The sequence below is a fragment of the Apium graveolens genome, chromosome 4 (assembly GCF_009905375.1).
Source record: "Apium graveolens cultivar Ventura chromosome 4, ASM990537v1, whole genome shotgun sequence".
Classification (NCBI taxonomy): domain Eukaryota; kingdom Viridiplantae; phylum Streptophyta; class Magnoliopsida; order Apiales; family Apiaceae; genus Apium; species Apium graveolens.
The window spans coordinates 112,692,171-112,714,020 of NC_133650.1; the positions used below are offsets into that span (position 1 = coordinate 112,692,171).

At 35.8% G+C, this 21,850-nt stretch overlaps 2 protein-coding genes and 1 non-coding gene across 3 annotated transcripts; 2 read left to right on the forward strand and 1 right to left on the reverse strand.

Moving 5' to 3' along the window:
• The first annotated feature begins 2,931 nt into the window (after positions 1-2,931).
• LOC141718875 (uncharacterized) lies at positions 2,932-3,399 on the forward strand. Its single transcript, XM_074521249.1, has one exon. It carries the CDS (start codon positions 2,932-2,934, stop codon positions 3,397-3,399), a length of 468 nt encoding a protein of 155 aa, XP_074377350.1.
• Positions 3,400-3,575: 176 nt separating this feature from the next.
• On the forward strand, positions 3,576-6,301 carry LOC141718876 (uncharacterized). Its single transcript, XM_074521250.1, has 6 exons — positions 3,576-3,841; positions 3,935-4,328; positions 4,859-5,380; positions 5,570-5,659; positions 5,708-5,773; positions 5,858-6,301. Exons 1-6 carry the CDS (start codon positions 3,576-3,578, stop codon positions 6,299-6,301), a joined length of 1,782 nt encoding a protein of 593 aa, XP_074377351.1.
• Positions 6,302-13,554: 7,253 nt separating this feature from the next.
• On the reverse strand, positions 13,555-13,661 carry LOC141722464 (small nucleolar RNA R71). The gene has a single exon (XR_012575482.1). It is a non-coding gene; the product is annotated as a small nucleolar RNA R71 (small nucleolar RNA).
• Positions 13,662-21,850: the final 8,189 nt, after the last annotated feature.

Here is a 21,850-nt window from a genome sequence, read left to right on the forward strand (position 1 = left end):
GAGTCGCAGAGTCGGTTTGCAGAGGAGCTCACCCAGGCACTTGTGACTGCATTTAGAGGCCTTGGAGCTAACATCCAGTGGCCCGTTTTTGGTGAGGATTCTGCTTATCCACCTCCTGACACTCCACCCTCTGAGGGTGATGATGATGATTCGTCTGAGTAGGTATACCTTGTGTTCCTTTCTATTACCTTCACTGGGAACAGTGAAGATTTTAAGTTTGGGGGTGGTAGTTAAGGAACATATTTGTGTGTGTGTCATGTAATTGCATATTCATGATAGTTTTGTTCATATAGTTGCAGATTTTTGCCATATAGTTTTTATTTTTTTTATTTTTTAGCTTTATTTATCATGCCATATAGCTCATGTATATACCATGATCCCTTTGTGTTACTTTGCCGATTAATATGTGATATTGATGTGAGTGTAGTGATAGCGCTAGAGTGATGTTGAATCTTATTAGGTTGATATGCATGCTAGAAATACTTGTAATTTCACTATGTCTTAGAGTATGCTTAAGGACTAGATCGTTATCATGGTTTGATGGTTTTTGAGGTTAATTTATTGCTTATGCTTAGAATGCATGATATGCTCTTAATGATAAAAGACATGAAAAGAAAAAAAAATAGAGATAAAAAATTGGAATTCATTGCTAGTTGTGGCTAGGCGTCAAATGGCTAGTAGCCGGCTCGTATTGTATATGAGTAGTCTAGGGTTGAGCAAGAGGGAGCGAAACGCACTTGCTCAGAAATTGAAAAAAAAAGAATATGGTTTGATGCACAATTTATCATGAGTGGGCTATTTGGTATTCGAGTTATTAATTTCCTAGGGGACTTTGTGCCTGGTGACCTAAGGCTTTTATAGTTTGGGATCCGCTAACCTAACGCTCGTTAAATGGATACCATTGCATAAGTCTTTTGTGGAACTCACTCATTGAACGATCAAATAAACATTTGTTTTATGTGTTGAATAAAAGCATGATTCCGTAATAAACTCCAATAATCTTGCAGTGTTATAAGTCATTTTGTGTCTAGAATATATTCTTCGTATAAGCGTGTGATTGCCTTGAGGATAATTAAGTTATGGTGATTGATCTAGTTTCGAAGCATATCTATTAAGCATTCGCAAACACCACGTTTCTAGTTGTATGTTAGTTTACGTGATTTGATTGATCTTTAGTCACCTAATTGCATTTGTTGATATGTCATGTGTTGATTGGTTTAGTCATCGCGAGGGGATCGCTGCATTCATATAGTTGTATTCATGCATATTTTATTTTTGAGTTTAAGTCTGTGATGCTTGAGGACAAGCATCGATTCATGTTTGGGGGTGTGACAAGTGGCATTTTATACCACTTAGAGCGTCTCATAATGGTTTGAATTAGTGTCTTGAACTCAAGTATTTTATGTATTTGACGCATTTTCTAGTGTTTTTGCATTTCAGGGTATAACTTGCTTAGATAGGTGGTTTTCATCAAATAAAGCTTAAGGAAATGCTTGGAATCAGTCTAGGGGTGATGAGCGAAGAAATCAGCAAAAACAGGAGTGAAATAAAGTATTTTCCAGAAGGGTAGCACGCGACCGCGCGCTAGAAGCAGGCGACCGCGTGCCAGCAAGCGGCCGCGTGGAGACAGCAGGCGACCGCGTGCGTGCGGAATTTCAGAATCTGGATTTTATTAATTTAAGTACAATTGGTCTTCTATTTGCTCTGGTTCTCTTGAACGCTTATATAAACCTTATGGGAAGACATGTTCATCAATCAAGAGCAAGGGAAAGAAGATTGAGAAGACCGTTTTAGCACGCAACAACGAAGAAGGGGAAGCATACGTTTATCTTGTGATTCTTTTAATTTGTTGTAACAGTGGATGCTAGTTTTCTTTATGCTTTGAACCTTAATACTCTTGTGACGTACTTCATTATTTATTAAGTATTTTTCATCTTTATATCGTGGTGTTATTATCATGCTTTCATATGAACCCATGGTGACGATTAGTTCTATTATGGGCTAATCGTGATCATAGGATCCTAGCGGATTTACTAAAGAATTCTTTAGTTAATTGTTTAATACCTTAGTATGTGATGATTGTATGATATCTAGTATAGGTTGTGCTTATTTGTCTTATATGCATCGCGAACATGTAAGATAGCCTGTTAATCTCTTGTGAAGTGACAGTGAATCTTGAGATTTAGAACTTGCCATGCTAACATAGGTTCATGTATTGTATGCATGATTAGTGGGTAACTCTAACCATTTTACTTGCCCTGTATAATCATCATGAATAACTTGCGCTTAAATCGTTATATTGTCAAATTCTGTAGACATATAGGGTCTCAACATAATTGATGCCTATTCAACTTCTATCTTAATTGTGGATGCTTGGTAGAATGGTATTTGTACAACGAAAGTTGGCGTTTATCAGTTTCATGTTGTTCGATTAATATCATCACCATTACATGCTAAGGTTAATAACAATAACTATTGAATGAAGTAGTAATGAAGTTAGGATCTCATGTGTGTTTAATATTGTTAATTCAAGTGTTTAATTCTCGTAGTAATTATTAGTTAACCAACCTTAATTGTTATTGTCTTGGCATTGAAGAATAATCATATATTGGTGAGTAAGTGTTAATTAAATATAATTAATCAGAGTCTCTGTGGGAACGAACTAGAAATCATTCTATATTACTTGCGAACGCGTATACTTGAGCGAATTATTTAGCACATGTTTGTACCTAACAAGTTTTTGGCGCCGCTGCCGGGGACTCGGTGTTAATTTATTTAGTTTATGTACTTGCCATCAGTGGTCGTTAGGATTCATTGATTGAGACTTGTTACTTACTGCTTCCAGTTGTGTTTTAGGTACTCTAGCGAGCGTTTATGCAAACACATTCTCGCACTCGCAAGGGAAATCTGGATAAAGCTGAGGAGACAAATATGGCTCTTGACTTAATAGGTGGGGAACCATACTCGGATTGGTTAATAGAGGGTTTTAATGCAGCTATTCATGATGCCAACCTTGTTGATATAGAATTATCAGGACATCAATTCACCTGGGAGCGTGGACAAGATACGGAGGGTTGGATGGAATGCAGACTTGATAGAGCATTAACGACCGAGAATTGGTTGAATTTATTTCCCATGGTTAAATTATATAACCTTAAGGGGGCTCCGTCTGATCATAGTGCTATTCTTCTAGTACCACGGGTGCTGAAACATAATGCAAGGACGTACAGGTTCAAATTTGAAAATGCATGGACTACAGAGCCAATGTGTGAGACGTTAGTGCGGGAGGGATGGACATGTGTTCAGGGGAATAATATCCAGGAGAAAATCAAAATGTGCAGTGATAAATTGGCCAGCTGGGGGAAAGAAATTACTGAAAACTTTATAGGTCGCATTTAAGAATGTAAGGCGGAGCTGAATCTTTATAAAAATGGGAGGGATGATGAATCTAAAAGGAAGTATAATGAAGCAAGAAATAAGTTGGATACTATATTCAACCAAAGGGAGATCTTTTGGAGGCAGAGGTCCAAACAACTATGGTTACAAGCTGTAAAAACTCAAAATATTTTCATAGGATGGCTAGTGGACATCGAAGGAATAATCATATACAGAAGCTTCAAGATGCTAATGGACACTGGCTTGATTGGGAACATGGTTTACCTGGTTTGATTTCAGATTATTTTAATAATCTTTTCACTACAACTGAGTCTGATTGGCAGGAGGTTATTGATTGTATTCCTCATACTATTACAGAGCTTCAGAATGACGAATTGCTTAGGCCGATAATTGAAGAAGAGGTTAAATCAACATTGTTTCAGATGAATCCAGACAAAGCTCCGGGGTTGGATGACATGACCCCGACATTTTACCAAAATCATTAGAATATAGTAGGGAAAGATGTGGTAAAGCTGGTGCATGAATTTTTTTCCACTAGTATGATAAATACTAATCTGAATGTCACAAATATAGTGTTGATTCCAAAGAAAAAATGTCCTGCTTCGATTAATGATTTAAGGCCGATCTCTCTTTGCAATGTTCTTGTGAAAATCATAACCAATGTGGTTGCTAATAGATTGAAAAAAACGTTGGAATCAGTCATATCTAAAAACCAAAGTGTGTTTATGGTAGGTCAATTGATTTCAGATAATGTAATGATTTCCTATGAAGTCATTCATTACTTGAAGCGCAAGAGGAGAGGTAAGGAAGGTCATATGGCCATTAAGCTTGATATGAGCAAAGCTTATGACAGAATTGAATGGAGCTTTTTGGAGATTACATTGAAGAAAATGGGTTATAATGATTGGTGGGTGCACTTAATTTTGACCTGTGTAAATACAGTCTCGTATAATATAACTCATGGCAATCAGAATATTGGGCCTATCCTACCAAGCAGGGGAATTCGTCAAGGGAATCTGTTATCCCTATACTTATTCATTATTTGTGTCCAAGGTCTCTCAGCTTTGATTCAGTCCTATGAGCAAAAAGATTCATTCAAGGAATTAAGGTGTGTAGATTGGCTCCAAGTGTTAACCATATGCTCTTTGCGGATGATAGTTACCTTTATTGCAAGGCGAATGTGACACAAGCAGAACACATCATGAGACTGCTGCAGACTTTTGAACGGGCATCAGGCCAAAAAGTTAACCTTGAGAAATCAGTTGTGTTCTTCAGCTCGAATATCATTCAAAGCAACAGAGAGCATTTATGTCAAATTCTAAACATGAAGGAAGCTGACGCAGAATGTAAATACCTGGGTCTCCCAAACTTGATGCAGAGAAGTAAGGTAGCTATATTGGGATATTTGAGAGGTAAAGTTAAAAAATAAGTACAATCATGGGAGGGATCTATAATTTCTCAGGGTAATAAGGAAGTTCTGGTAAATTCTGTTGCTCAGGCTCTTCCTACTTACGCCATGAGCATATTTTTGTTGCCTGCAGAGATACATCGAGATATAGAGAAAATGATCTCAAAATTTTGGTGGAATTCAAAGATTGGTGATAAGAGAGGGATTCATTGGATGAGTTGGAGTCGATTAAGTAGACATAAATCAGCAGGTGGAATGGGCTTTCGGGATTTTAAAGATTTTAACTTAGCTCTATTGGGAAAACAGGGATGGCGTTTCTTGTCTAAATCTTCAAGTTTGGTCAGTAGAGTGTACAAAGATCGATACTTTCCTAATACGAATTTTCTTGAAGCTAAGATTGGTCATAATCCTAGCTATATCTGGAAAAGCATTTTAGAAGTAAAAGACTTAGTTGCAGGTGGGGCTAGATGGATGGTGGGCACAGGAGAAGACATAAGTATACTGGGTCAGCCGTGGTTATTAGACAGGGAGAAGCCATATATTGAATCAATCTCACCGTCTGTGGAAAATAACAAAGTATCTTCCTTGATGGTTATGGACCATAGAATGTAGGATGAGGAAATCCTTGCTGATATTTTTACTGATCGTGACCAAGAATGTATTAAGAAAGTCAAGATTGCTGATCATGGTGAGAGGGATGAAATATTCAGGCATCTGGAAAAGCAAGGTTATTATTCGGTAAGAAGTGCTTATAAATTTTTGCAGGTTCGGAAATCATACCGGAGCTTTGCGGACAATGTTAGCTATTGGAGCAAAATTTGGTGTATTAAGGCTCCTGCTAAGTGCCTGAACTTGGTATGGAGGTCATTATCATATTGTTTGCCTACGGTAGTTATATTGTAGCAAAAAGGAGTAGAGATGGATGATAACTGTCCTATATGTAGAAAGGAGGATGAAACTATTGATCATGTATTCCTGAGATGTTCGGTGGCAGTTCAGTGATAGAGCATTGTTGTGCCTAAGATACAATGTGCACGTGTTAATCTAACACAGTGGTGGGAGTGCATATTGGTAAATTATGATCGGGATAAAAGAACAGTAGTAGCTACTGTGTGTTGGTCCTTGTGGAAAGCTAGGAATGAAGCTGTTTGGAACAAGAAGTTCATCAGCACTTGCGTCATAATTGCGAGAGCTAAACAATATCTTGAACAATGGAGTTATGCCCAAAGACAGGTATCGTATTCTATTTTTCCTCAAGCAGTGGAGGGGGGTGGATGTTCTTCTTGGGTGAGGCCACAGGAGTTAGAAATCAAGATATCAATAGATGCAATAATTTTTCTTGAGTTTACTGCTTCAGGATTAGGTCTAGTGGTACGTGGATCGAATGGGGAAATGTTGCTGGCTAAAACAGTGCTTTTCAACGAGGTTATGGATCCTGATATGGCTGAGGTCTTAGCCATTAAGGAAGCTCTCAGCTGGTCTAAAAATCAGTCATGACAGAAGATAACAATCGAGTCAGATTGTTTGGGTGTGGTGCAATCAATCCGTAGTAGTGTCCATATGAGTTCACCATTTGGTCACAAAGTGCTGGAATGTCGAAGAATGTTGCAAGAACAAAACACAGTGTCGTTGTTATTTATTAAACGATCTGTAATATGGTAGCACATGCATTAGCTCGTGCCTCATATTCTTTTCCAGATCGATCAATTGATAGGATTTATGTTCCTATTGATGTGGATGTTGCTCTGAAAGGAAATTTAAGTTAATAAACATTCTTGTTTGTCAAAAAAAGTGTGTTTCTAATTTTATATGATAAAAATTGAAATTATCTTTTTACAATTTTTTTATTCAAACTTATCCATTCCAATTGGTTTTTAAAAAATGATCGACTTTAATCTCATTAACAAATAATTTGTTAATTCTTACTTAAATTTATTTTTATTAAAATAATTGTTACTTGTATTATATATAATATTTTTAATATTATTTGATATCATTTAAGAATGTGTAATTATAGTTTAATATCTTAATTAATTACTTATCGTGTTTGTTATACAGATTATTAGGTATTATAATGGAATATTATAATAAATTAAATAAATATAGTATATAATGTATTTTATTAAATTTGCATTCAATTTGAAATTATAACAGTTTTATTATTATTATTATTATATACTTAAATATAATCTAAATTTGTTTCTTATTTTATAAGATAAAAATAAAATTATCTATTGGAAAATATTTTAATCAAACTAACATATTTCAATTTCATATAAAAAAATGATTATACTTTAACCTGATTAACAGATGATTTCTTAATTGTTACTTATATTTATTTTTATTAAGATAATTGTTGCTTGTATTAAATATTTCTAAATAATATAATACTTTATTATTATTTTATATTATTTAAGAATATATATTTATAGTTCAATTTATTAATTAGTTATCTATTTTGTTTGTTATATAAATTATTAGCTATTATAATGGTATATTAGAATAAATGAAAAACCCACCCTTATTGTACATACACTTTAGCACGTGCAACCCACCCCTTGTGACGACCAAACCGTACCACCAAAACTCCCTTACTAGTTATATTTTATTAGATTTGTTTTTTAACTTTAAATTATAATAATTTTATTATTATTATTAATATTATTATTAATATTATATTTCTTCTTCGTTTTTATGTTTTATTGGATTGATGTACTCTAAATTTTTTAAAGGACAATCGGTTAGAGTTTGCATCTTGTCGTGTTTGTGACAATATTTCATAATTTTTTGGTTCTAGTAATGACTTTGTAAAAAAATACTTTACATTTTCTTGTCACAATACTTTTAAATTTATTTAAATAGTTTGTTTTTTCAATTTTGAATTAAAATATTTTTTTATGAGTATTTTTATATTTCTTCCTATATTTTATGTTTTATAAAATTATGTACTCTAAATTTTTTTAAAAGACAATCTGTAATTTTTCCCTTTTACAAAATGAAGCAAAACACCAGTAATATTTATATCTAAGTGTGTTTCTTATTTTATATGATAAAAATTGAAATTATCTTTTTACAATTTTTTTTATTCAAACTTATCCACTACAATTGTTTTTAAAAAAATGATTGACTTTAACTTCATTAACAAATAATTTGTTAATTCTTACTTAGATTTATTTTTATTAAAATAATTGATACTTGTATTATTTTTATTTGATATCATTTAAGAATGTGTAATTATAGTTTAATTTCTTAATTAATTATTTATCGTGTTTGTTATACAGATTATTAAGTATTATAATGGAATATTATAATAAATTAAATAAATATAGTATATAATGTATTTTATGAAATTTGCATTCAATTTGAAATTATAACAGTTTTATTATTATTATTATTATTATTATTATTATTATTATTATTATTATTATTATTATTATTATTATTATTATTATTATTATTATCATTATTATTATTATACACCTAAATATAATCTAAATGTGTTTCTTATTTTATAAGATAAAAATAAAATTATCTATTCGAAAATATTTTGAATCAAACTAACATATTTCAATTTTTTATAAAAAATGATTATACTTTAACTTGATTAACAGATGATTTCTTAATTGTTACTTGTATTTATTTTTATTAAGATAATTGCTGCTTATATTAAATATTTCTATATAATACAATATTTTTATTATTATTTTATATTATTTAAGAACATATATTTATAATTCAATTTATTAATTATCTATTTTGTTTGTCATATAAATTATTAGCTATTATAATGATATATTAGAATAAATGAAAAATCCACCTTATTGTACCTATACTTTTAGCACGTGCAACCCACCCCCCTACGACCAAACCGTACCACCAAAACTCCCTTACTCCGGTTATTTATAAGATATAATAATTTTTAATTTAACTTGAATTAAAACGTGTTTTAGCTGGTTGTAAAAAATAATAAAAGAATAATCAATACCCCGGGTTAATGACCATGAAGTTGCAAACTTAAGATTTTTTTGTCTCTGAGTTAGAGATTATTAGAATAGAATACAATAACTTTTTGTTTATATATATGATGATTGTATTAAATAAGTCAAAAATTAATTTTATACATATTAATAAATGTTAATCCCTCCCCAAGTTTGGGCACGTATATTATATTAAGAAAAATTACAGTAATGGAAAGAACTAAAAAATAAGAAAATAATGGTAGGATTAATAAATATTTTAAGTAGTATGTGAAATTAATTTTTATAGTATAAAATTGTACTTTTTTTTGAAAACTTTTCTAATGCAAAAAATTGGGAGTAGTATAAAAAAAGTGCATAAATAAATGGATAGAATTATAGTGTAATATCCGTAATTTTTATAATTAGATTAATAAATAATAGAATAAAAATGATTAAAATTAGATAAGGACTAGGATTTAAAATTGTTTTAGACAAATGGGCCTAAAATTTGGATCAGATTCTAATATGGATAACTTGTAAATTAATATATAGGGTTTTGTATCGTTATAAATACATCATATTCGTCTTCCTCGTTTTTATTATCAAAATTCATAGGGTTCTTCTACACCAAAATCAGCAATCTTGTAAAATTCGTAGAAAATTCATCATAAGTCGAAATTCAGTAATCCTGGACTATTCGGAAAGCTCTTTTCATTCTCTACAACTTTCATGTTTCATATTTTTCAAGATAACGCCTTTTAGAGGGTCAAAAAGGTTGTATTCAGATCTGGTCAGGTTTTGGGGTAAGTACTTTTTGACGTACTTTTATTTTCGGAAAAGGTTTGATACTCTAATTTTCGAATTTCCTAAAAGGTATAAGAATTATGTTTCGAAATGTATAAGAAATAAGATACGAGAATCTTTTGAAACTCGGTCTCTATGTTTTCGAACCTGTTCTTAATTTACACTATAGTTCCGGAACTAAAATCAGATACCCTTATTAGGCGAACAAGTGTGCAACTTTGGATACAGATTAAGGGCGCGTGATTATTGAATTTTAGATGCCGACCACTGGAAAAGTGTGGTATATGAGAATAAGAATAATAATAAGAATAAGATGTCGGCTACCGGCAAAGTGTGGTCGTAGATCAAGATTGTGATATTTATAAGAATTATTGTTTCGTTCTATTTTACTCTATTCTGATCTGTTATAAAATCTGCTCTGTTTTGTTTTAAATTCTAATTTTTAAAAAATTAATTTTTGGGTTGGATTTATTTTAGAAAATATTTTTCAAAATTATTAATGTTTTGAGAAAAAATATTTTATTAAAACACCCATTGATTTTCGGTTAAATAGTTAGTCAATTTGTACTTGCTGAGTTTTGTACCTCACCCCTTTTAATATTTCAGGTACGGTCTAAGAATTCGAGTTGGATAACATTGGAGTTTCGAGGACCTTAGCTTTGGAGTAGATTGACTTTTGGACCACTTCTGCGCTTTCGTAATAGTACCTTTGTAATAGAATTTTGGTTTAGTAAATTAAGTTTTATTTTAGATTGTATTTAGATTTAATAGTCTGAAAGAGCGGGTTGTTACATTCAGGAGGTAGGAAATATATATTTTGTTTAAAAATAAATAGTGGTTAAATTTATAACAAATTTTATATACAAAACTCTCAAAAATATTCTTTAAATATTGTAATAAGTAATTATCTCCGTCACATGCCTAAATTGTTTTTTCATAACAGTTTTTTTTTAATTTATGAAACACCTTGACAACCCACATTTGGTTGAATTTGGTATCCTGCTAAAATAAAATAGAGCCCTAAAGAGATTTGTTTTTAAAAATTGATTATATTTCTACCTAATTCTAAAAATAACTTTATTTATATTTTTTTCCACTTAAAACTTTTTCTAAATTCAAATATAATAACAATGAAAATATTTTATTAAAACCGAAAAAAATATTGGTATTCAAGTGTTTTACGTTTCTAAAACTTTGAATCATCAATTTTTATCAAACTAATAAATAAATATTTTATATATATATATAGATTAATTTAAAAATAAAAATTGAAATTAATTATAATAGCTCATCGGTACGGTTTTGGAGATCGGGCTACAATTTGATTAGCAAATTTTTATTTCTTTCTTATGATTACAAACTTTTCTTTTGAACTGTTTGAAATTATTTTGAGAAAAATGATTTGAGACAGTACAAACTTACACGTATCGATTCTATATATATGTTGCATTTGACTTGGTTAAACCTCGATAAATTAATAAATTCAATTAATTAATATTTTTTTGTAATCCCGACTCGAAACCTTTACTATAAATTAACAATTCTCTACATATATAAGATAATAATCTTTTATTAAAACATATGGATCCCGTATATATAAATTAATAATTTCATTTTATATCAAAATTATATATTTATTATAATATTTATTTCAAAATAAGACTCTTGTGTAATAAAAAATTTTTGTAACTAATACTTTTAGTAATTAATTTATTCATGTACTTTTCTTTCTCTTTCATTTTTTCTTCACACTCTCGTCTCCTAGTGTCGGTTTCGGGTCGGGTATTTTATTGGGTTTACCCATCGCCACTTAAGCTCTCTGAGTTCACTTTGTGATTCTGTTGAGTGGTATTTATGACACTTTATAATGCTCTAATAAGCTTTGGATTGGTGCATTTGTACTCAAGTTGTTGAGTGTTTTAACGTGTTTTATTTGGACTCAAGTTGTTAAGTGTTTTAACATGTTTTCTAGTGTTTTTGCATTTCGGGCATTATCTAGGTAATCAGATGAATTAGCATTATTTTGGTGCTAATATAGTGTCTAGGTGGTGTTGGAATAAAAGCTCGCGAAGACCGGCTCGAATCTGCAAGAAAAATGGAAGAAGTCAATTTTGGCAAAAGGCCAACGCGCCCGCGCTGATGAAGCGCGCGACCGCGCTGAAGTACAGGAAGCCAGCGTGCCCGCGCTGATGAAGCGCGTGGCCGCGCCGTGTCGGGATAATAAAATCCTGATTCTATTGCAATTGTGTTTTCTCGACTTCTGGGCTGTTTGGACTGCTATATATTGATAACTCAAGATCGTTTTTTGACGTGGAGACTTACCCGAGCACAAGGAGAAGACGACAAGAGACCTATAGCACAATTCAACAAAGGCGAAGACGATCTAGTTTATTCTTGTGAATCTTTGTTTTGAGTTGTAATCTTGGATGCTCGTTTCTTGTTTTGTTGAACCTATACTCTTGTTTGTACTTGGTTTTATTTATTCGTTATAAAGACTACGTTTTATATACCATGCTTTCATCGGAACACACGTTGATGATGAGTCCGATTATGGGCTAATCGTTATCGTGGGGTTCTAGCGGATTTATTTATGGATTTCTTTAGTTAAATTGATTGATGTCTTAGTATGTGGTGATTGTATGATATCCTAGTATTGGTTTTGTGTATTCATCTTATGAGCGTCGCAAACTTATAAGATAGTGTGTTAATTCTTAATGAAGCGAAAGTGAATTTAAGGATTTAGAACTTGCCATGCTAGCATAGGTTCATGTATTTTTTTATGCATGATTTGTAGGTAATTTTAACCAACTTACTTGCCCTATGTAATCAAGATAGATAACTTGTGCTTAAATCGTTATATTGTCAAATTCTATAGATATATAGGGTCTCAATATAATTGGTGTCTATTCATCTTCTATCTCTTTAGTGGATGTATGGTAGTATGGTACTCGCGCAACGAAAGTTGGCGTTTATCAGTTTCGTGTTATCTGATTAGTGTCATCACCATTTCATGCTAAGGTTAAGATCAATAAGGCTATTGGATGAAGTATTTAATGAAGTTAGAATCCCATATTTGTCATAATTAGTAATTTAATCAATCTTATTCTCGTAGTTATAAATATTAATTTAATTCTTAGTTATAAACATCCTCACTTTGTTATGGTCTTAACATTGAATAATAACCATACATTGTTGCTTAAGTGCGTGAATTAATTAGTTAACCATTATAGTCTCTGTGGGAATGAATTAGAAAAGATTCTATACTACTTGCGAAGTCGTATACTTGCGTGTATTATTAGCGCGTATTTAGCGACTAACAAGTTTTTGGCGCCGCTGCCGGGGACTGCAGTGTTAATTGATAGTTTATGTGTTTTCCATCTGTGGCGTTAGAGTTCATTGACTCGGACATTGTTACTTATCTGTTTCCTCGTATTATTTCAGGTACTCTAGCGGGGGTGTATGCATACGCGTTCGCGTATTCATAAGAGAACATTGGATAAAGCCGAGGAAGAAGTTGTGGTAGTTCGGAAGGAAGTTTTTGAGGAAGAAAAGAAGGTAGAAGAAGAAGAGAAAGTCGAAGAACCAGTTGTAGTAGCGATGGGAGATCAAGTAGAAAATCCGAAGGATTTGATGGGTTATTCTCAGCCTAAGATTAATGACATTCAGTCAAGCATCATCAGACCAGCCATCAGGGTTAACACTTTTGAGATCAAGTCAAGCACGATTCAGATGATACAGAACTCAGTTCAGTTTGGGGGTTCTCCTACTGAAGACCCCAACATGCACATCAGGGATTTCATCGAGATCTGCGACACTTTCAAATTCAATGATGTGACTGAAGACGTTATCAAGCTACGCCTGTTCCCATTCTCTTTGAGGGACAAGGCTAAGTGCTGGTTACACTCTCTGCCAGCAGGATCTATCACCACTTGGGAGGATCTTGCGCAAAATTTTATCACTAAATTTTTCCCCATGGCGAAGACTGCTACAATCAGGAATGCTCTTACCCAGCTTGCTCAGCAAATAGGGGAATCTCTGTGTGAGGCTTGGGATCGATATATGGAGATGCTAAGGAAGTGTCCATACCATGGCATGCCTGATTGTATGATTATTAATTGCTTCTACAATGGATTGGGTGCTACTTCTAGACCCATGCTTGATGCAGCATCAGGAGGAGCCTTGTGGACTAAGAGCTACGATGAAGCTTATGAACTTATGGCTGCTAATGAGTACCAGAATCATTTCCAGAGACTGACTCAGGGAAAAGTCGCAGGAATTCTGGAGTTGGACGCAGCTACTGCTATCGCTGCCCAACTTAAAGCTTTGACGATGAAGGTGGACACTTTGGCTAATTATGGAGTAAATCAAATCGCAAGTGTCTGTGAGCTTTGTGTCGGTGCCCATGAGACTGATCAGTGCGCAATTTCTAGTGAATCAGCTCAGTTCGTGAGCGACTTCCAATGGTCGTAGCAACCAGTGCCAGCCACCTATCATCCCAACAACCGCAATCATCCTAATTTCAGTTGGACCAATGCTCAGAATGCGGTTCAACAACCTTATCAGCAGTACCCAGCTAAACAGTACAACCCCCTGTTTTTCAAAAACCACAGTATACACCTAGACATCAACTCTAGCTGCAACAAGCCAATGAAAAATTTGAATTAGAGGAGTTGAAGCTTATGTGCAAGAGTCAAGCTGTTTCTATCAAGACCTTAGAAAATCAAATTGGTCAAATTGCCAATGTCTTGCTAAATCGTCAGCCTGGTACATTATCAAGTGACACTGAAGTGCCAAGAAAGGGGGAAGCTAAGGAGCAGGTAAATGCAATCACTTTAAGGTCTGGAAAGGTTGCGAATCCTGAACAAACTCAAGAGTTGACTAAAGAAGTTGGTGCTGAGAAAGAAGTAGTGCAGCCGAACAAAGAAGTGGAACCAAGGAAGACTACTATTGAGCACACTCCGCCTGAGGGTAATACAGGGGAGAAACAGATTTATCCTCCACCGCCTTTTCCCAAGAGGATGCAGAAAAAAAAGCTGGACAAGCAATTTGAGAAGTTTCTGGAGGTGTTCAAGAAACTTCATATCAATATAACTTTCACCGAGGCTCTCGAGCAGATGCCTAGTTATGCAAAGTTTATGAAAGGTATTCTCTCTCGAAAGGTGAAGCTAGATGATTTAGAGACAGTCGCTCTCACGGAGGAATGCAGTGTTGTGCTGCAACAGAAGCTGCCTCCAAAGCTTAAAGATCCAAGAAGCTTCACTATTCCATGTACTATTGGAAAAGTATCTTTTGATAGATGCTTAATTGACTTGGGAGCTAGCATCAATCTGATGCCTTTGTCAATTTTCAAGCAGTTGGATTTACCTGATCCCAAACCGACTTATATGACCTTGCAATTGGTCGACTGTTCTATTACATATCTGTGAGGTATTGTGGAGGATGTCTTGGTCAAGGTTGATAAACTCATCTTTCCTGCAGATTTCATAATTTTTGATTTCGAGAAGGATAAGAAGATTCCAATAATTTTGGGAAGACCTTTTCTGGTGACTAGCCGAACCTTGATAGATGTGCAGAAGGGTGAGCTCACCATGCTAGTTCTGGATCAGGATTTCACTTTTAATGTGTTCAATGCTATGAAATTCCCTACTGATAATAAGGAGTGCTTAAAAGGGGAGTTGGTCGATTCGGTGGTCACATCGGATCTTGATCAGTTGCTAAGGTCTAATGCCTTGGAAAAAGCCTTATTGGGGAATTCAGATAATGAAGATGACGAAGGGGAAGAATAATTACAATATTTGAATGCTTCTCCCTGGAAAAGGAAAATTGATATGCCTTTTGAATCTCTTGGAATGGAGGAATTGAACAAAGCTCCTAGATGCCTCAAACCTTCTATTGAGGAAGCTCCCACTCTTAAGCTTAAGCCTTTAACTGAACATTTGGGGTACGCGTTTTTAGGTGATGCATCTACTTTACCTGTTATTATTGCATCTGACCTTTCAGGCAGTGATGAGGAAAAACTTTTGAGGATTCTGAGAGAGTTCAAGTCGGCAATTGGATGGACTATAGCAGATATCAAGGGGATCAGCCCTTCTTACTGTATGCATAAAATTTTGCTAGAGAAATGTAGCAAACCTACGGTCGAGCAGCAAAGAAGACTTAATCCTATCATGAAGGAAGTAGTGAAGAAAGAAATTCTTAAGTGGCTAGATGCAGGGATCATCTACCCTATTTCTGACAATTCATGGGTAAGCCCGGTTCATTGTGTGCCGAAGAAAGGAGGAATTATTGTGGTAGCAAATGAGAAGAATGAGCTTATTCCTACAAGGGCAGTCACGTGGTGGAGAGTTTACATGGACTATAGGAAGCTAAACAAAGCCACTAGGAAGGATCACTTTCCTTTTCCCTTCATTGATCAGATGCTAGACAGGTTGGCCAGTCATAAGTACTATTGTCTTCTGGATGGATATTCGGGTTACAATCAGATTTGTATCGCTCCAGAAGATCGGGAGAAAACTACCTTCACTTGTCCATTTGGTACTTTCGCCTTCAGACGAGTTTCTTTTGGTCTGTGTGATGTGCCAGCCACCTTTCAAAGATGTATGACGACCATCTTTTCTGACATGATCGGCCAGAATGTGGAGGTGTTCATGGATGACTTCTCAGTTTTTGGCGATTCTTTTGATGAATGCTTGTAAAATCTTGGACATATTCTCAAAAGGTGTGTTGAAACCAATCTGGTTCTTAATTGGGAGAAATGTCATTTTATGGTGCGTCAGGGAATTATTCTCGGGCACAAAGTTTCTAGTAAGGGTCTTGAGGTGGATAAGGCCAAGGTGAGGGGTCATTGAGAATCTTCCTCCACCTATTTCTGTTAAGGGAATTCACAGTTTTCTTGGTCATGCGGGTTTCTACAGGCGTTTCATCAAGGACTTCTCGAAAATTTCAAAGCCTTTGTGCAGTCTGTTAGAGAAAGATGTTCCTCTCAAGTTTGATGACGAGTGCCTTACAGCTTTTGAGACATTGAAGAAGATTTTAATCACGGCACCGGTCATAACTGCATCTAATTGGAATGAGCCTTCTGAGATGATGTGCGATGCAGGTGACTATGCGGTTGGAGCAGTTCTTGGGCAAAGGAATAACAACATATTTCATGTGGTCTACTATACTAGTAAGACCCTAAATGGTGCCCAACTAAATTATACTACTACGGAGAAAGAGCTTTTGGCTATTGTCTATGGTTTTGAGAAATTTCGATCTTATCTACTTGGGACTAAGGTGACAATTTTCACTGATCACGCCGCAATTTCATATCTCATCTCAAAAAAGGACTCGAAGCCTAGATTAATTAGATGGGTTCTTTTGCTCCAAGGATTTGAACTAGAGATCAAGGACAAAAAAGGAACTGAAAATCAAGTCGTTGATCATCTCTCGCGTTTAGAAAATCCTAAGACTACTTCATTGGATAAGACATTGATAATTGAGTCTTTTCTTGACGAGCAACTATTTGGAGTGCAAGAAGAAGAACCGTGGTTTGCATACAATGTGAACTACCTTGTGAGTAATATCATGCCTCTCAACTTATCTTATGCTCAAAGGAAGAAGTTTCTACATAAGGTGAAGTGGTATATGTGGGATGAGCCGTTTCTTTTTTGCCAATGAGCTGACCAAATCATCAGGAGATGTATTCCTTACAATGAAACGGGGGGGATCTTGCGAGATTGTCACTCAACGGCTTATGGAGGACATTATGGTGGAGAAAAGACAACAGCTCGTGTTCTTCAAGCAGGTTTCTTTTGGCCGACGTTGTTTAAAGATGCTCATCAGTTTGTTTTGAAATGTGATCATTGTCAACGTGTGGGTAATATGTCTAAGAGGGATGAGATGCCTCTTAATGTGCTTCTCGAGGTTGAGGTCTTCGATGTTTGGGGAATTGAATTTATGGGGCCATTTATCTCATCTTGTAACAATCAGTATATCTTATTGGCGATTGATTATATGTTGAAATGGGTTGAAGTTAAGGCGTTGCCAACGAACGATGCGAAGGTGGTGCTTAATTTTCTTCACAAGCAGATATTCACAAGGTTTAGAACTCTAAGAGTCATAATCAGTGATGAGGGGTCGCATTTTTGCAATCGCAAGTTCACGGCTATGATGAAAAGGTATAATGTGAATCATCGCATTGCTACGGCTTATCATCCTCAGACGAATGGTCAGGCTGAGGTATCTAACAGAGAGATCAAGCGCATTTTGGAGAAATGGTGTGTCCATCAAGGAAGGATTGGTCTTTGAAGCTTGATGAAGCTGTTTGGGTGTATAGAACAACATATAAGACTCCATTGGGAATGTCGCCGTTTTAGTTGGTTTATGGTAAGGGGTGTCATTTGCCTGTGGAGCTCGAGCATAAGGCATATTGGGCTTTGAAGAAGTTGAATCTGGACTTGGATGTGGCTGGAAAGAAGAGGATGCTTCAATTAAATGAACTTGATGAATTCCAACTTCAAATTTATGAGAATAACAGAATGTATAAGGAGAAAGTCAAGAGGTGGCACGATAGGGGTCTAGTGCTTAAGTCATTTATGTCGGGCAACAAGTTCTTTTATTCAACTCTCATCTCCGTCTTTTTCCTGGTAAGTTGAAGTCAAAATGGTCAGGGCTGTTTATTGTCAAAACTGGGTTTCTACATGGAGCGGTGGAAATTTTTGAAAATGATCCGGCCCAAGCATTCAAGGTAAATGGTTAGAGGTTGAAGCATTATTATGGTAAAATGGCAAACCGCGAGGTGGTTAGTGCCGTTTTATTGTCCATTTGACCTCGATATTCTACGTCGAGCTAGCGACGTAAAAAAGCGCTTCTTGGGAGGCAACCCAAGTATGTTGTACATTAGTAGGTAGAAGAAGCAAGAAGAAAAGAGAAAAACACAAAAAAACCAGAAAAAGGAAAAAATTCAGGGCCAACAACAGAAGCTGCGCGCGCCCGCGCTGAACAAGCGTACGGCCGCACCATTTTTCCAGTAATCGAGCGCGCCCGCGCTGTTCTAGCGCGCGCCCGCGCCGGTTTTCCAGAGAGTGAGCACGGCCACGCTGTTCTAGCGCGCGACCGCGCCGGGTCCTGTTCGAAAAAAAAGTATTTCGGTAGTTTATTAAGGTAAAATCGGGACTTTTACTCCAAAATTAATTCCAACCCGATTTTTACTCTTCCACATCCCATAATTCCCTCTCCTAATCAATTCCATTATTCCCACGATTCCCATAATCAATTCCCACCTCTATTCTTTATAGAATTCACACCTCTCCACCTATAAATACATACACTTACACACAACTTCACCACCAATTCACAAACTCTCAAACACAAATTATCTCTAAACACTTAAGCTTTTATTCTTTCTTCTTCGATTCCGATGGCACCAAAGAGACAAAGAATATAAGTTGACAGCAACAGCACCGATTCTTCATCTGCGGGTGGTGTGAGGCCCAGGTTTTCTACTCCTGAGGCTGAGGAGGAGTACACGAGGCTTTTCTCGAAGCCTATTGCTAAGGAGCGAGGTTTTCTTCCATCAGGGAAGGATGGTAAGCTGTTAGAGATGATTCTCGAGATGGGCTGGGTTCCTTTCTGTGAGGCTCCCGCTGTTGTGCCCATGAGTGTTGTGCGGGAGTTCTATACAAATGCCAATGGGTTTACGGTGGTGAGAGGGAGGACTGTAGAGTACAGTGCTGATGCTATCAGGGCAGTGATTGAGCAACCCGCAAGGAAGGTGGGTCAGGACACGTGGAACAATAAGACTCAGGAGGACTTTGATTTAGATCTTATCATTGCTACTCTCTGTGTGCCTAAGACTCATTAGAAGGCACTACTGATTACTCCATGTTCCCACTGTCGTGCATGAACAGGTTTGCACGGGCTTGGAACTCCTTTATTTGTGCTAACATCATGCCATCTTCGCATGTGCATGAGATTACTGTGGAGCGTGCTAGTCTGTTGTGGGGTATCCTGCAGGGTGATTACATTGACTTGGGGATGGTGATACATCAGGGGATTTTGAGATTCTTGAGGGGAGGTACTATAGGTGTTATTCCGTACACGTCAGTTGTGATGAAGTTGTGCATGGCGGTTGGAGTTCATTGGCCAGCACATGAGCAACTTCAGCTTCCCAGTGCTCCTATTGATAGTGCTACGCTGCAGAGCATGCAAAAGTGGTATGGAGGGAAGCCCAATCCTAAGGGACTTGGTTATTCATATGCCTATTTTCCAGGTAGTGTGCCTATGGAAACAGCTACAACAGGAGGTTCTCAGCATGCCCGTAGAGCAGTTTGGAGAGCTCAATATGGAGATGAGGCTGGTTCATCGTAGCAGCAGCAATAGGAGAAGGCAGTAGGAGCAGAGTTGGGAGCTGGTTTGAGTTCGATGCAGTATAGGCGTCTCGCGAGGAGGATGGATGTGATGCACAACATCCATAGTCGGTTTGCACACGATCTCACCCAGGCACTTGGGACAGATTTTAGAGCCACCGGTGCTGACATCCAGTGGCCAGTTTTTGGTGAGGTTTCAGTGTATCCGCCTCCAGACACGCCTGACACTCCACCCGTTGAGGGTGAGGATTCTGATTCACAGTAGGTATGCCTGATTCCTTACTATTACCTTCACTGAGGACGGTGAATATTTTAAGTTTGGGGGTAGTAGTTGAAGGAATATAGTTTGTATGAGTCTCATATAGTTTGCATATTCATGATAGTTTTATTTCATATAGTTGCATGTTTTGCCATATAGTTTTTTTATTATCTATTTTTGGTAGTTTTATGATATTTTGTTCATGTAGTTTCATGCATTTGCATTATAATATGATCCCTTACATAATTTTCCGATTGATTTGTGATATTGATGCTAGTGTAATGATGTCGTGTTTGGTGATATTGAGTATTTTTAGATTAATTTGCATACTAGAGACACTTATATTTCACTAAGTCTTATAGGTTGCTACAGTGTTAGATCATAGTCATGATTTGTTTGATTGTCGAGGTTTAATCACTTATTTATATTTGGAATTTAGGTTATTCTCTTAATAATAAAAGACATGAATATTTAAAAATTGGAGAAATTGGATTTCATTGCTAGTTGTGAATAAGGCTAGGCGTCAATTGGCTAGTAGTCGGCTCATATTTATATGAGTAGTCTAGGGTTGCGCGAGATGGAGCGAAACGCACTCGTTCAGAAATTTTTGAAAAAAAAGAAAAAAAACGAGAAAAAAAAGAATAAGAGTTATGTATAATTGATCACAAGTGGGCTCTTTAGTACTCGAGTTATTAAGTTCTTAGGGGACTTTGTGCCTAGTGACCTAAGGCTTTTATAGTCTGGGATTTGCTAACCTAACGCTCGCTACATGGGTACTATTGTATAAGTCTTTTGTGGACCTCGCTCATTGCACGATCAAATAAGCATACTTGTGTTGTGTTATTGTGAATAAAAACATGAATCCATAAAAACTCTGATATAAGAATTGAAGTGTTATAAGTTATTTTGAGTCTAGCTTTTATTCTATTTATAAACTTACGATTGCTTTGATAAGTAGTGAGTCGTGATTGCCGATCTAGTAACAATAGTATATCTGTAAGCATTTGCACACACGCACGTCTCTGGTTTGTAGGTTGATTTGAGAGATTTGATTGATCTTTATGCGAATAATTGCATTTGCTGAGGTATTGCTTATTGGTTCGTTTAGTTACTCTATGGGGATCATTGCATTCATATTAGTTGCATTCATGCATTTTTTTATTTCTTTTTCTTTGAGTCTATTTATGCTTGAGGACAAGCATCGATTCAAGTTTGGGGGTATGTTGAGTGGCATTTATGATACTTTATAATGCTCTAATAAGCTTTGGATTGGTGCATTTATACTCAAGTTGTTAAGTGTTTTAACATGTTTTCTAGTGTATTTGCATTTCAGGCATTATCTAGGCAATCAGGTGAATTAGCATTGTTTTCGTGCTAATATAGTGTCCGGGTGGTGTTGGAATAAAAGCTCGTGAAGACCGGCTCGAATGTGCAAAAAAAAGGAAGAAGTCAATTTTGGCATAAGGCTAGCGCGCCCACGCTGATGAAGCGCGTGGTCGCGCTGAAGTACAGGAAGCCAGCGCGCCCGCGCAGATGAAGCGCGCGGTCGCGCCGTGTCGGGATAATAAAATCCTGATTATATCGCAATTCTGTTTTCTGGACTCCTTGGCTATTTGGACGGCTATATATTGATAACTCAAGATCATTTTTTAACAGGGAGACTTACTAGAGCACA